The sequence below is a fragment of the Esox lucius genome, chromosome 12, assembly GCF_011004845.1.
Source record: "Esox lucius isolate fEsoLuc1 chromosome 12, fEsoLuc1.pri, whole genome shotgun sequence".
NCBI classification, from domain to species: Eukaryota; Metazoa; Chordata; class Actinopteri; order Esociformes; family Esocidae; genus Esox; species Esox lucius.
In genome coordinates, this window is record NC_047580.1 from 8,010,585 (window position 1) to 8,025,459 (window position 14,875).

Genomic DNA, 14,875 nt, shown 5'->3' on the forward strand with positions numbered 1-14,875 from the left:
AAACATTATTATTTAGTTTTTGAAAAATTAATATGAATTTGTTTTCTTTGCATTATTTGAGGTCTGGAAACAATGCATATTTTTTGGGTTATTTTGACCAGTTGTTGTTTTCTACAAATAAATACTCTAAATTACAATATTTTTATTTGGAATTTGGGAGTAATGTTGTCGGTAGTTTAAAGAATAAAACAATACTGTTCATTTTACTCAAACACATACATATGAATAGTAAAACCAGAGAAACTGATAATTTTACGGTGTTCTCTTAATTTTTTTCCATAGCTGTATAGTATAGAAAGTACAGACTCACTGTAAAAATATAGTAAAGGATGTACAGAAAAGCAGGACTAACCACAGTCATTGAGGCACATGCAAGCTACATGAAGCGTGGCTGCCCCCAAAATAATAATTTATTCAGTAGACTGGAGCATATGACATCACAAGTTAGAAAACAAGACAAGTATGCCCATCAGTTCCACTCGGTTTTTTTTATTCATTAATGATGAGGTAGAACAGAAAAGCAGCAGGCTCTGGATCTCACAGGGCTAAGTACCCATTATTTATGGGCTGATTTGGTATGTTACTTATATAAAAGCATTGTGAAGTGTAATAGTGTGTTATCCCCTATTTACATCATAAGCTAAAACCCATTGCTACACCATTTCTCGATTTCACAGACGGACTGTTAGGAAGTTAAATCAAGTTGAAAATTCTTATTTCACCGGCTGATAGAACATAGGCTTTCATCAAATTACAGTTTCATGATTTGTGTTTCTGGGGTGGATTACTCCTTTAAGCATGGAGCCTTTTACATACGATAGAACTTCTGGTGTGAACCACGACCATTTGTTAGACACACTGAACAGCAGGACATGATACCCAGAATTTATTATGAAAGATGTTTGATCAATCAAATTAACATTTGGCCTCTATTTCTTCGCTAAGGTTCCATGGAGAATAGCCTGACTGGTGGGTTTGACGTGTCAAGTTATAGGCAATTCCTTTTTCCCACTATTTAAATTCACAGCTTTGTGAGAAAAGTAATTATAGGATGAATAGTGGTGAGGAATTATAGTCGCTTTCTACCGCAGATAATCAGTTAATGTCTTGGTTGAAAACACCTTCACAAAAAAAGCACAGAATGCACCTAAATCCCATTCTTTCAATTTGTAATTTCTGCACACAAGCCAAGGGTAGTGTCAGCTTTTAATTATATCAAGAGTTTTCATTTACTGCTATTTTCGCATAATTAATTTCACAAATGCTTATTTTGTCAGTCCGTCGGTCTCGATCCATCCCTTTAGTTTGTGGAGCAGTGAACCATGTATTACCCTGACTCCATTTCTGTGCTGTCCTCTATTAGTGTCTCAGACAGAGCTGCAGAATCCAAACGCCGGCACAGAGAGACTTGTCCAAATCGAATTAGCAATGGGTGTTACACAAGCCCACTGGTAAACGCTAAGGAGAACTATCCTACCAACCGGTAGCACCGGCTTATACAACTTAATGGCCCATCATCATAAATAACCTCCGTTCTGCTTGACCACCACGGCTGATGGTGCAGACTGTCTGTGTTGATGTGTGGAGGTCCTTTGACAAAGCACAGAGCTCAGGCACTTCATGAAAACAATACCGGGAAAATCATTCCATTATTTGTCCAGTATATTGTCACTCTGACAGAGTAATGCGTGTGTGTGTGTGTTTAAAACAGTGAAGGGAGGGAGTTCAACTCAAGGACAAACACTGTAATCTACAAACCGTTATCAAAGTGTACCATCGCTCTCCATGGCGCCGAGATACTGCACGCGCTCATGAGACGCCGGGGACAACCTCGTTGGATTTGAACGGAGTGCAATTGGGAAAACGTTTCAAACGCTTCCCGGGAGAACCCTACTAATGAATCCAGAGGTGACCTGGGGTGGTAGCAGAGTACTGTAGACACCTTCAATCCCCAGGGACCAGAGAGTCAGCGCCCAGTGACAGCTCCTGACGTCTCAATGTGACTGAGCCTGATGTCAAGCGCTCTGCTTAAAAAGTCTCGCGTCACAGCAGGTTGCCCTGTCAAGGTTATTTCCTGCCCCCTGTTGCTAAAGCCCTGAGCTAGAGTTCCACATGCTGTCGTACCACGACTCAAATCTAAACCTTAAGTCAAGGTACGTGTATTTTGTGCGGGGGGGGGGGGGGGTCCAGTTTCCTAAGTCCTCTTAAGCAACTCCCCTTTGTGTCGTGACTTAGGTTTTTTCTAGATATGCTAAGCTAATGCCTTACCTCAAAGTATCGCTAAGTGTACTTAGAAAAAGGAGCAGTTGCCAGGCAGCGCAGAATAAGGCAAAATGTTGCACTTCTTCCATTGGTATTATGTCATTATGTCTCGCAAATGACCAAGGCCACCTACTGTGCTGGAGCTCACTGAATTCATTGATTGATTTTGCGTCATCACTTTAGCATGATTTAGCTTCCGTTCTTTGAGACTTTGCAATGAATGTGATACTTTTGGGCATTATGTTGGAGGGCCTACTTTTCTGTTCTTGAGTCACTGGTCATGATTATTCCATCTTGTTACTTCTGTTTGTATCTCATTTCATTTGGGGAATAATGGGGATAATAATGTTTTGTTGTTGTCAAAGTTCCCCTTATTTTCCCTTCGCCTGTGTTCAAAAACAAGTGTTTGAAACGTATGATAAATTCATCCAGGGAGCAACATTGTATCTCTTTAAATATCATTCCAAACCGGTGAAATAACTATCCAAAGATGGACTACATGCCCTATCACATTAACAATAATATAAAAAGTGCTATTCTGTAGAGTAAGTGCACATTCACCAACTACAATTCTCATATTATCATGCTACGCTATATATGAAACGTGACACAACAATGCTTTGTTCCAGTTTTCCTGTATTACAGACAGTGGTTGCTTCAGCTGCTACTGAAGTTACAACACAATGAGCAGGAATTGACCTAACACCAGGGAGTAGTGCCGGTGCTTTGTTCTCTCTCCTCATGGAAAAACGGGGACTTTTTCTAATCCCTCTCTCTTTCCGTCTCCACATCTCCCCGCTGAGAATGACAGAGGAATGAAAAACCACTGATCCTGCCAAGCCTCTTGTCGCAAAACGCCTCAGTTGAGCCTCCACAGGAAGGCAAACACAGGCAGGTATTCCCACACTGTCAATCCACATTGCCCGCACAACATACGTCAGACGAGGTACCTCATTCAGGAAACCACTAAGAACAAGAGATAGCTAGTCTGACTGGAATCTTAACTGACACTGTGTGATCAAACGTTTTCATTACAACATTGACCAGAGGCAGTACAGAAAGGTAATCATTAATGTGCATTTACCTGTGCTTTCTGTGTTTCATAGGGTAACGAAACTCATTTGGGGGGAAAACAAAAGCATACCCGCACACTGCGAACTGCTATTCAAATATGTATCATATTCTGACGCATATTGCTTTCATCGATCTCCAGTCCTTGTCCTGCAATGAGTATCTGTCGGACATCTGGTGAATGCTCCAACGCTTTCCAGACCATTGTCCCTGTTTGTCAGGGCTTTTGAATGAGTGCTGCTTCACACAGCATCAGGGAATACGGCGGCAGCGTCCCGATATCTCCAGCCAGTCAGTGGAGAACAATCCAATCCAAACCAGGTCAGCGAGGCACTTCTGGGGGCGTTCTATACACCAGCAGCCAGTCAGTCACCCTGCTGGAGCCTAATCACAACAGAATGAAGCCATCCATTCTGATTACTGTGGAGCAGGCCAATTAACCAAAGTCATGTTGTTATTCCTAATTAGCTACTGTGTGTGTGCGCGCGCTTGCGTGCGTGCGTGCGTGCAGGCCGGGTTCTGGTACGCGTCCGCTCACTGTGTCAGCGACCATGCCTCAAAACACACAAGCAAAGCCAAATCCTGCGGGAGTGTGGCTTATTTATAGCATCCTGTGCTAAGTTTAATGGCTTTTCCATTATTAATGATAGAGAGACTTCGATAACTATGTAGTGTACTGCCAACACTAGATTTTAAATAGCAGTCTGGGTCATATTGGAGCTGCGAAACTTGTAAGCAATATGCATTTCAGTATAGGGAGTGTCACAGTAGCTATCTTACGCTTTTGAATATGAACAGCCTGGATGACTTGAGCATTGGTATTGTATATCAAAAGGAAACACCAGGGTCTGTGAGTCTGTAGGCCTGCGAACGAGAATGCAGACTACATTAGTGGTTGTTGAAACAATTTCCCTCAGCCTGACATTACATTACATATTCATGTTGAAAGACTACAGACATACAGTGCCTTGCGAAGTATTCAAACCCCTGACCGATTCTCTCATATTACTGAATTACAAATGGTACGCTGACATTATATTATGTTTGATATTTTATATTACAAACAGACACTCGAAATCAATTACTGTATGGTGAGATAAATTTATTTGGGGAAATAATTAAAATAAGAAAATAAAAGTATTAAGCCTTTGCTGTGGAAGCTCCCAGTTCACACAGACGAAAGACATCTTACCAATGGCCTACACCTGTCAGCCACTAAAGTTGCTGTCACATTTTCTTGATAAAAATCCCATTGTTGAAGGATCATTGGTAAAGCTGTGAATCTGAAGGAAAATGAAGACCAAAGAACATTTTACAGAAGTTAGAGATAAAAATGTGATACAAACGCATAGATTAGGGAAAGGGTACAAAATAATATCCACGTTTTTGGATATCCCAGTGAGCACAGCTGAATCAATATTCAAGAGTGGAAGCTGCATCACACCATCCAGACCTAACACTGCCCATGCCTCAACAGCCACACTATCCCTAAAGTGAAATATGGTGGTGGCAGCATTATGCTGTGGGGATGCGCATCTTGTTTTCCAATGTAAAACCAAAGTCACCATACAATTGTTGATTTTGAATGTCAGATTTTTTAAATAAAATAATACTGAGAACAAAATGTCAATGTACCATTGGTAATTCAGTAATATCAGAAAACTGGGGTTTGAATACTTTTGTAAGGCACTGTATTTGAATGCCTTTCCGGGGAGTGTACACTAGTAGCAGTGTTGTATAATAAATTACTTCCCCCGGTGTCATAATAAATGCAGAGGAACCACAGGCTTCCGCTGTAGCATGGATTTTAACTACCCGTGTGTAAAGATAAAGGCTTAATTAGCTAGATGGGTTATGGGCCAGTCTCAGTTATCCCAGGAAGCCTGATAGCTGATCGAAGAGGCCCTAGTCTCTTGTGTTTCACAGTTTGAGTCTCTGGCAGACACGCTGCATCTTTAGTAGACTGGCTATGCTGGTAATGTTGCTCAGCGGGTGAGCACACAGACACAAACACAGTCAATCTCTCTCATATACACACACAGAAAAACAATGACAGGCAGACAGCCCTGGTGCGCCGACCTTCTCCTTCCCCACCGCCTCAGAAAAGAGGACAGCCAGTACAAAACACAAGAGATTGGAGGACAACAGATAACATGCAAGGAGAGAAGAGAGCCACAGTCCACAACACATCCAGATCCTCTGCGTTCCGCTCCATTTTCACAGCTACACGTTACCACAAACTCACAGCGGAATCACGTTTAATCAGTGGGATAAATGTCTGTGTATGATGTGAAAGTACCATTGATTGCTTAAGTATTCACCCCCCAGCCCCCAAGAATTTTCTAAAGTTTGTCACTGGCCCAGACACCGTACGGTATGAAAATGTTATATCAAGGTTATAGTGACCAAAATAATAATGGTTATCAGTATTACCGCGGTACTGTTAAAATGAGCTGGAAATGTTAAAGTACTGATACACAGACTGAAATCATTTACCAGGTTTTATATTGAAAACCAACAAAAAATAGAACAATACAACCATATGAAAAAAATCCAATGTGCAGGTGTTGACATAGAAATAAAACATTAATAAATATGCAAACAAATCAAATGAACAGCACTGATTGTACATCCGTTCTCTCCTTCATAAAAAAATAAGCTGCTCCTGGCCTAACATCCTGTATGTACTATATGTACCTATGTTCACTTGAGATTAAAAGAAAAAAATATCAGCATATTTACTTTGTCCGGTTTAAATTACCTTGCATTCGCAATAAGGTATTGGGTGCTGGTCACGAGGACTTGAGACATTAAGTGTTTTTCAAAGCAATCTTTTTGCATGTTCTCCAGACAGGGAGACCATGTTCGATTAAGTTTCCCTCAGCACTCTTGTCAATCCCAAAATACGACCACACTTCAGATTTGTCCTCTTAGAAGTGCTGTCACTGCCAGAGGATGACTGAGAAACATATAAACAAACACCCGATGCAGACCACAAAGGTTTTAAAAAAAAGTCTGGGAGAAAGTCCCGGAAAAGCACCAGACAGGGAAGGACTATGAAAAGATTTTGTAAAGACTTTGAACATTCCCAGCAGTACAGTCTACAGCAGTACAGTACAATCTATTATAAAAAACTGAAAAAGTATGTCCAGCCAGGATGGGAGAAACTGTCCATAGGCTAAAGTCAACTATTACCCGGTTCTCCACAAATATGGATTACATGGAAGAGTGTCAAAGAGAAAGTCAATGGTGAACATCTGTCTCACATAATCCTGTTTGGACTTGGCCATAAGGCCCAAGGGAGACACAGCAAAGATGTGGCAAAATGTTCTCTGGTTGGATGAGATCAACATGCAAGTTGTGTGGCTCACAGTTTATCGCACAGAGAACACCACTATGTAAAGCATTCTGGATGTAGCAGCATTTTATGGGGACGCATCTGCAGCGACTGGGAAAAACAGGAACCAGAAGTGTAATACCGGTTGAGATGTAACCAAAAAGACTTGCAGCTATAATTGAGAATGGTGGTTCTACCAAACGTTTACTGAAGCTGGTGGATAATAATCCAACAAACACAATCCAACAAACACAATTTTAATTTCTAATTAACTTTTTTCACATTAAAAACAATATTTGGCAATAATTGTAAACGTGGTGTTAATCAAAAGGAGAGAATCAATCTTCAACTTTTCCAATTGTAACATCTATTGTGAAATAGAAACTTTGGAAATTAAGCCACATCTTTTAAGCTAAATGGTTAAGGCTAAAGGTTTGGTATAGGGGAAAAACACAAAACAAGCTATCGCTAATGATTTGGCACGAATTCTGTTAGGCCCCAATGCAGCCTATATAATGTCATGACTAAAAGCATTTCTCTTCTTCTAACACATCACAAACAGCTCTTAAACAAACAGGGACATGTCATTACCTTGACAATAGGAAAAAGTGTTATTGGGTTCTTAAAAAGTGGCAAAAAAAAACTAAACCTGGTGCCTTTCACTGGGCAACTCACCCACAGGAACAGGAGTGCGCAGCAAACATTGACCCACTGGCCATGTCCGCTTATGACGGTGGCAGGCGACTTGATGCTAATAGAATTCATTGTTGCCCCTATAGGCCGCAATTTCGAATATAGACCCGGAGAAAGATCGCAGTCCAACTGGAGTGATCCCTCTGCACAGAACCCTGACGGTTCCAGCACTTGGCAGTCAGGAGGAAGAGTCTATTTCACCATCTGCTTAAAAGAAGCAGATCCAATCAATTCCTGCACATCTATAATGTATGGAGAAGGCAGTGGACCACAACTATAGGCTCCTGTGAACTGGGAAGCATAGCACTTCCACTTGACATACCAGTCATGTTTTCCAAACAGAGTCACGTTCCGTCACTGATGTGTGCTTATTCAGTTAGGAATCACTTCACGGCTTCACTGAGACACAGCCCTATGAATCTGCTGCCACAGGGTCCATATGAGGAAACGACAAGGCAACGGAGAGTGACCTTGGGCTGCACTCAACACTCCAACCCCTCATTGGCCCGCACTCAACACTCCAACCCCTCATTGGCCCCACCGTAAGGGCCACTAGTGAACACCTGAGGACCTCATCAGTGTCCGGCTGAAACCGTCATCATCAGGAGAACCACTCATTTCCCTCCCAGAGTAGTGTTATTACAGGGTTGCTAAGTTGAAACTGTGGGCTTTATATGTTACCTAGAACCAGAACCTACTCAGAAACATGAGTGGGTGGAGAGTAGAAGGAGAGGCAACAGAGAGAAAAAGAGAGGGAGAGAGAAAAGGAGAGACAGAAAGAGATAGAGAGAGATGAAGGGAAATGGAGAGAATGAAAGAAAGTGAGAGCGAGAGGGGAGAGAAAAATAAAAAATAGAGGGAAACCTAGTGGAACATTGGAAACAGATTACATGCATACTGAATTCAGCAGAATTATGCTAAACATTCAAAGAAAAGCACCAAATAATCAGTGGAGAGGAGAACTTGTACGATTCCCTCTAATGTTCATTTAATTAAGCCCAAAAATAATTCCTACAGTTCATAGCACGGAAAGCAAGCTGTACCCTGAAAAGAGTCACTACTGTCAGCTGTTAAAAACACTAAACAACCCTATTATCTGAACACAAAGAAATCAATCAAATTGTTACAGCAATGAAAACCTCTTGACAAAGGTGACAAATGAAACAAAAACAGAAGACCATTTGTACTATGTCAGAGATACTAAACAGAGACAGATCATGACCAAATACAGGCTCCGTGACCACAGATTTGGCGACAGAAAGACGCCAAAATACATGGCTGCAGAATAAGCCATGTGAGGTTACAGCACAGCAGGGGAGGTAGAGACACATGCTCCTCCTCTACTATGAGAAACACACCCAAAGAATAAACTTATTTTAAAAGAAAATATGACAATTATTTCCCAATGACTGTGCATTTGCTGATGCCATGAAAGTTAATAAAATTTGGTCTGACAGAGAAAGTGGCAATGCAGCCAACAGATATGTTTACGATTGTTAATGGCTGGCTGAGGGGCCTTTCATGATCAATTATTCTGTGATGTATTTACATAATTATATAGGTTTTATCTAAGAATATTATTGTGCATCATAACCATCATGCGTGTGTTAATTGGAAGTTAAAATAATCCATGATCCAGATTGGTCCAAATGTCCTCACTAGTATAGAAAATCATGACTAGAGAGGACATCTTACCGGTCCTCACTGATATACATTGTTTTATTTAGGCTTGGGGTCAAGGTTATAATGGGGTATTAGATAAAGAGTGTGGGAGAGAGAGGAGCGAGCCAGATGGATGGTGATTGACATGAAACACACTTAACTGAATGCATACATTACATCAGGACTAACAGCGTACATACCTGACCATTCTAGAGCTGTCACATTCAGATCTGAAAAACAAAGAGGCCACTGATTAGTATATTTAGCAATAAATAGTAAGTTCATTCATAAAGGAGTGACATTTAAGTACTAGCACGTTGATAATATGGACAGAAATGGAATTGAAACTACTAAGATTATATAAGGCAATACAATATAAATGACAAACAGGCTTGGTTTCTTCAATCAGTGACTTGTAATAATGTTGAGCATGAGCATTTTGCTACGCATCACCTGTAGCATAAATAGCAAAAAGCCAACTTAATATACAGCTCCGGAAAAAATTAAGAGACCACGGCACATTTTCCTTTCCTTTCCAAAAAAGTCGAAAAGGAAGGTTTTGAGTGAGGAACAGAAGGGTTAAAATGAAGAGACCAATGCAAATTGAACGCTTCTGTTCAATTTGTTTTCAACTTTTGGAAAGGAAAGAAAAAGGTGCAGTGGTCTCTTAATTTCTTCCGGAGCTGTGTGTATGTATACACACACACTATATTTGGTAACACTTTATTATGAGAGTCCCAAAAGTGTACTCTACAGATTGTTTAATGACTATCTGCTAACCCTAACCCTAACCTTTATTCTATCGCTAATCTTAACCCTTACCCTTATACTAAACCTAACCTAAGCAAGCAGTTGTTTATCAACCAACAGTTTGTTGAAAGTTTGTTGATAGTAAAACTATCTAGAACATCTACAGATGGAAATTTGGACAAAATAAAATGTAACCCTTTATTTATATATATGTACAGTACTCCGGCGACATTAACAATAATAGACAACACTGCTGTGCTGTGCTCCTGTCATTTTCATGCTCTTCAAAGCAACAATACCACAGGCAAGAAAAAACTGAAGATATTACATTGAAATCCCTGACATTATTGCTCTACACTAGCCTGTAGCAAAGAATACAGTGCAGTCATGTTCACATTCCACAGACAGAATATTCACCCACTGGGTAAAAAAGGTTGACTACAAAATACTTTCTCTGAAAATATGTATTTTCCCCTATGATCATTCTGACAGAGACCCATCTTTGGGTGGCCACATGTTTTGATGGAAATTAACGCCACATTTTCTGGGAGAGTACAGAGAACACAAGACAAAGCTATTAGACAGAATACCTCATTTCAACCATGTAGTAACAACGATATGTGACGCATTCATGGTACTCCCTTAAAAGATGGGTTCAATTTAAAATGGATTAATATGGAGTTAGGATTATGTTTGGACGCATACTCAAAGTTAGAACAGGAAATGTCAAAGTGAGCATTTGAGAGAACAGGATGCACGGCCATCTAACAAATGCATCATAGTCATTAGCTTAATGGCTCTCTGGCCTCACGTAGAACAGGGTCCATTCGCTATAGCACACTCTTTAAGATCGCCCATGCGAATCCACATGCGCTCCATACTATGGACGGACACAATATAACAAATGGCACTCTCTAACCATTACGGGAAAATACTCAGCACGCGCCTGTTCTCCGGAACACAGCACTCAGTGCCAATAAAGCTACAGGCTATCAAGCTACATTCACGTGAACCATCATCACCTTGCCATTTTTGGCATACAGAGTAGGGGGGAAAGGAATTCGAGCAAAATATCCCACTCCTAGCTCGGGCATCGCTTATTATGAACAGACAGAAACGTTGTTTAGTCTTAAACTGAAATGCAGGAGGAAAACCTCATCTGAAGTATCAGGAAAGAGAGGTTCTCCTAATTCAGTGGGAGGAAGTGGTCCTTTAGACCTTTAGATGTTGGTTGTTATTTTCAACAGAATCTTCTGGACGTTCTCTGGGGTTTCAGACTCTAGTCTGCTGAATACATCTCAGTCTATTATTCCACATGGCAACTTCCCCGTTTCACTCGCTCTCACACGTTTCCCCGCTTTTTAATTCCCCGTTAATCACCTAATTCTCTCTCTTCTCGGAGTACAAAGGAAACAGAGAGACAGCAGACTCCTCTCACAGCTCAGCATCTGTTTCACTCCCTAGATATCAGATTGAGCAACAAAGGGAGATAAGTACTTACACGCCTATACGGGTCTCTGTGTATGTTTTTTAATCACCAGCCATGGACTTCTTTAAATCCTGCGAAGGAGAAACTGTCACAGACAAAAATGTGATTATCTGACTTGGCAAATGGCGTGCCTGGTTTCCTACTTCATTGTTGCCCATTAAGATGAACAGGAGACTAATCACTTTAACAATCTATTTGAATTAGAACAAACTTCTGCTGGCAGTTTAAACAATCAAGTGCTAAGTCCCCAATCCTCCCTGCCGATGCGCATCTTTATCCCACGCTGTTTAGGTCATTCACATTGGGGTGCTTGAACCAATGATCACATTATAGGTGAATATTTGTCGGCTGTTCTACAGGGCTATTCAACTGTCAGTCTCCAGATTAAATCTGACCCATTTACCCATTCAGAACAGATCAATTCAGAACATGACTAATAACATCCAAAAAACAAAATCCTTGCGAGAATCCGATGTTTAGTGCCACAATGAGCCATTGTTCAATATTCTCCAATGACCAAAAATGTTTTCCTGTAGCCCAGCCCATTAACTGCTGTCAATCAATATCACTGAATGTACCAGTTACAGCCAAGCAGAATTACTAAAAGGGAGGCGACCTGCGGGTCTTTCGGATCTCTCACAGAAGACTGCACTGCCAAATATACCAGATCATTCTTGGTGCTGAACTCAGCAGTGCATTGCTCAGTGGGGAGTCCAGGATTTGAATACCGGCAGGACAAAATCACTGATGGGCAAAAAAAAAGACAAAGCAAAACCTAAAAGGCCCATGGACCACTGACACGCAATAACAGAAACCTATACATATTAAATGCATCTAGTGCTGCAAAATCAATCTAATATTTATTACGATCAGAATATTGCTATACTGATAATTGACCTGCTTTTCTGAGTGCAACTAATTAAGGGCTCAAAGTATTAAGTGATGGCAATAGGCAGCATTGAACACACATGGTTTTAAAACACTATGCCATTAATAAACAAAATTAAAACTGATTTAAAACAGTTTTAATGTTCACTTCAAACAAATATTTTATTATGCCACAGGTAAAAAAAAAAAGTACATTCACTCAATTCTCTTAATGGTTTACACAGTATGTGGGTATTATGTAGGCAAATGGCAATTATAACATGAATCATAATGCCATGTAGAAAATAAACTAAATTACATTTTTCATAAAAAAAAATAAAACTCACTTTAAAATTGCAGCTAGTTTACATTAAGTATATTTCTTGCTATATTTTAAGTCTATATATTTCTTAATTCTTACTGTGTAGATGTGTGCCATGTCACAAGAATTTAATTGTTCAGAATGATGCTGTGTTAGTCGATGCACTTGATAAAATAAACTTTGAATTTTAAAATGGGAAGTGTTGACCATTGTCAGCAGACTAGATTAGATTCAACTTTGTCATTGAACAGTACAGTCCAACGAAATGCAGTTAGCATCTAACCAGAAGTGCAAATAGAGGGCAGATGTACAAGTACTTTCAAGTATAAAGAATATGTTTATTACAAGTGGAATGTGCAGATTGGCAATAAAGGCAAATGCAGTGCCAATGGCAATACTTTGTGCAATTAAGGCAAATAGAGGACAGCAGAAACTTTACAAGTATTAGATGTAATGTATGTTCCAAACTTCCATTATCAGACTTGCAAGGTGGTGTCAGAGATGTACAAGGGAGTAGTGCAACAAGGACCTAAGAGGCGGGGGGTGTGGTCAGTGTTGGGTTACAAAGTTCAGAGAGTTCCCTGGGTCACAGAGTTCAGCAGGGTTACAGTGGATGGGAAGAAACTGTTCCTGAGCCTGCTGGTGTGGGACCGAAGAGACCTGTACCACCTGCCTGATGGAAGGAGGGCAAACAGTTGGTGGCATGGGTGTGAAGGGTCCCTGATGATCCCGCGTGCCCTGAGCAGACACTGCTTGAGCTGGAGGTCTGCAATGGCAGGAAGCTGGGCACCAATGTTGTGCTGGGAGGTTTTCGCCACCCGTTGCAGGGCCTTCTGGCCGGCTATGGAACAGCTGCTAAACCACACTGTGGCGCAGTTTGTCAGAATGCTCTCGATTGTGCAGCGGTAGGAGTTCACAAGGATCTTAGAAGACAAACAGGCCTTCTTCAGCCTCCTGCTGCATCTTTTTGACCAGGGCAGAGGTGTTGAGGGACCAGGAAAAGTCCTCGGAGATGTGGACACCCAGGAATTTCAAACTGGGCACATGCGCCACCTCAGTACCATCGATGATGACTGGGGTGTGGCTGCAGCTTTCATAATTCATGTAATCCACAATGATCTCCTTGGTTTTCTTTGCGTTGAGGGCCAGGTTGTTGTCAGTGCACCATGCCACAAGGCGAGTGACCTCCTCCCTGTAGGCTGACTCGTCACTGTCACTAATTAGGCCTACCACTGTGATGTCGTCTGTAAACTTGACGATGGTATTTGAACTGTGAACAGGATTGCAGTTGTGGGTGAAGAGGGAGTACAAGAGTGGGCTCAGCAAACAGCCTTGTGGTACACCAATGTTCAGGATCAGGGTGGATGAGGTGAAGTTGTCTAACCTGACAGACTGGGGTATGTTGGTTAGGAAGTCCAGAGTCCAGTTTCAGAGATCGTGAATATGTAGATAATTGATAGGCTACTACTAAAATAAGAGAACATATCTGCTCCAAACTCAAATGTGCTAGTCCAACTAATTGCTACTAAAGTAGGAGAAGGCGGCAAGGTTTTGTTTTAACAATGTCTATAATCTCATCATAATTTAAGCTGTATGTAAGGACGGAATGTCAAATATCAACATACACAGTGAGTTCAGAGGCCCTGTGACCGTGGACCTCCTACCAGCTGTCATTATATGGTTGACGCTATAGAATAGTCCTGCAACAGTGCATGTAGTCACTGGAAGGGTAATAAGAACCTCGAGCAAATTGTGTGGGGACACCTGCACTGTCCCCTGAGGCTGTTCTCTCAGGTGGAGCTCGGGAGAGGACTGGCGATGGTTTGCTCAATGCATGCTCTTTTTACAAATTGAAATAGTCTTGTGCGTTTTGACATTTTCTCTATGATCAGGTTATTGTCACAAGTAGCTCGATTCATGAGGGAAAATGCTTGGTAATTCGTTGCTAAATTGGCTATAACTAAGAAAATGGAGCTTTTCTAACATATTGGCTACTGTAGGTGAATACAAATATGAATATAGCGAGTCTATGATTGGTCAATCACTATGATTGGTTATGTACCGTTTCAAAGCAACAGTAAAATAACAAAATCCATCGTTGATTGCAGAGCCATTAAATAAAAATCTCTCAAGATGGCTCTGTAATGATTGATAAGACGCACCTGAAAAAGGTGTGGGGAGCACTTAGAGGCTGAATTCATTGCTTGATAAGTGTAACCATTTATTTTTCTCTAAGAGAGGAGTTGTGAAACCAGAGATAATAAGCAAATGATATACTGGATCATTCTCGCAATTACATGTTTCATCAACTACAGAAGGACAACACAACGGGATATAGTTTCCATCCAGATCCTTACAAATATCTAGGAGGGCCAATGTGTAAATTGTTTGGGCCAAGGCCCATCCAGGCCCAAACGTGCAG

The 14,875-nt window shown here is 41.0% G+C and overlaps 1 protein-coding gene across 4 annotated transcripts in view; it reads right to left on the minus strand.

Annotated features, from left to right (window-relative positions):
* The window catches only part of LOC105029144 (IQ motif and SEC7 domain-containing protein 1), a 174,811-nt gene that overhangs the window by 122,604 nt on the left and 37,332 nt on the right, over window positions 1–14,875 (minus strand). For all 4 annotated transcript variants that reach the window (XM_020051665.2, XM_013132417.3, XM_013132419.3 and 1 more), the window contains exon 2: window positions 9,226–9,255. In XM_020051665.2, the coding sequence (XP_019907224.2) occupies window positions 9,226–9,255 (30 nt within the window). The remainder of the gene's footprint in view (window positions 1–9,225; window positions 9,256–14,875) is intronic.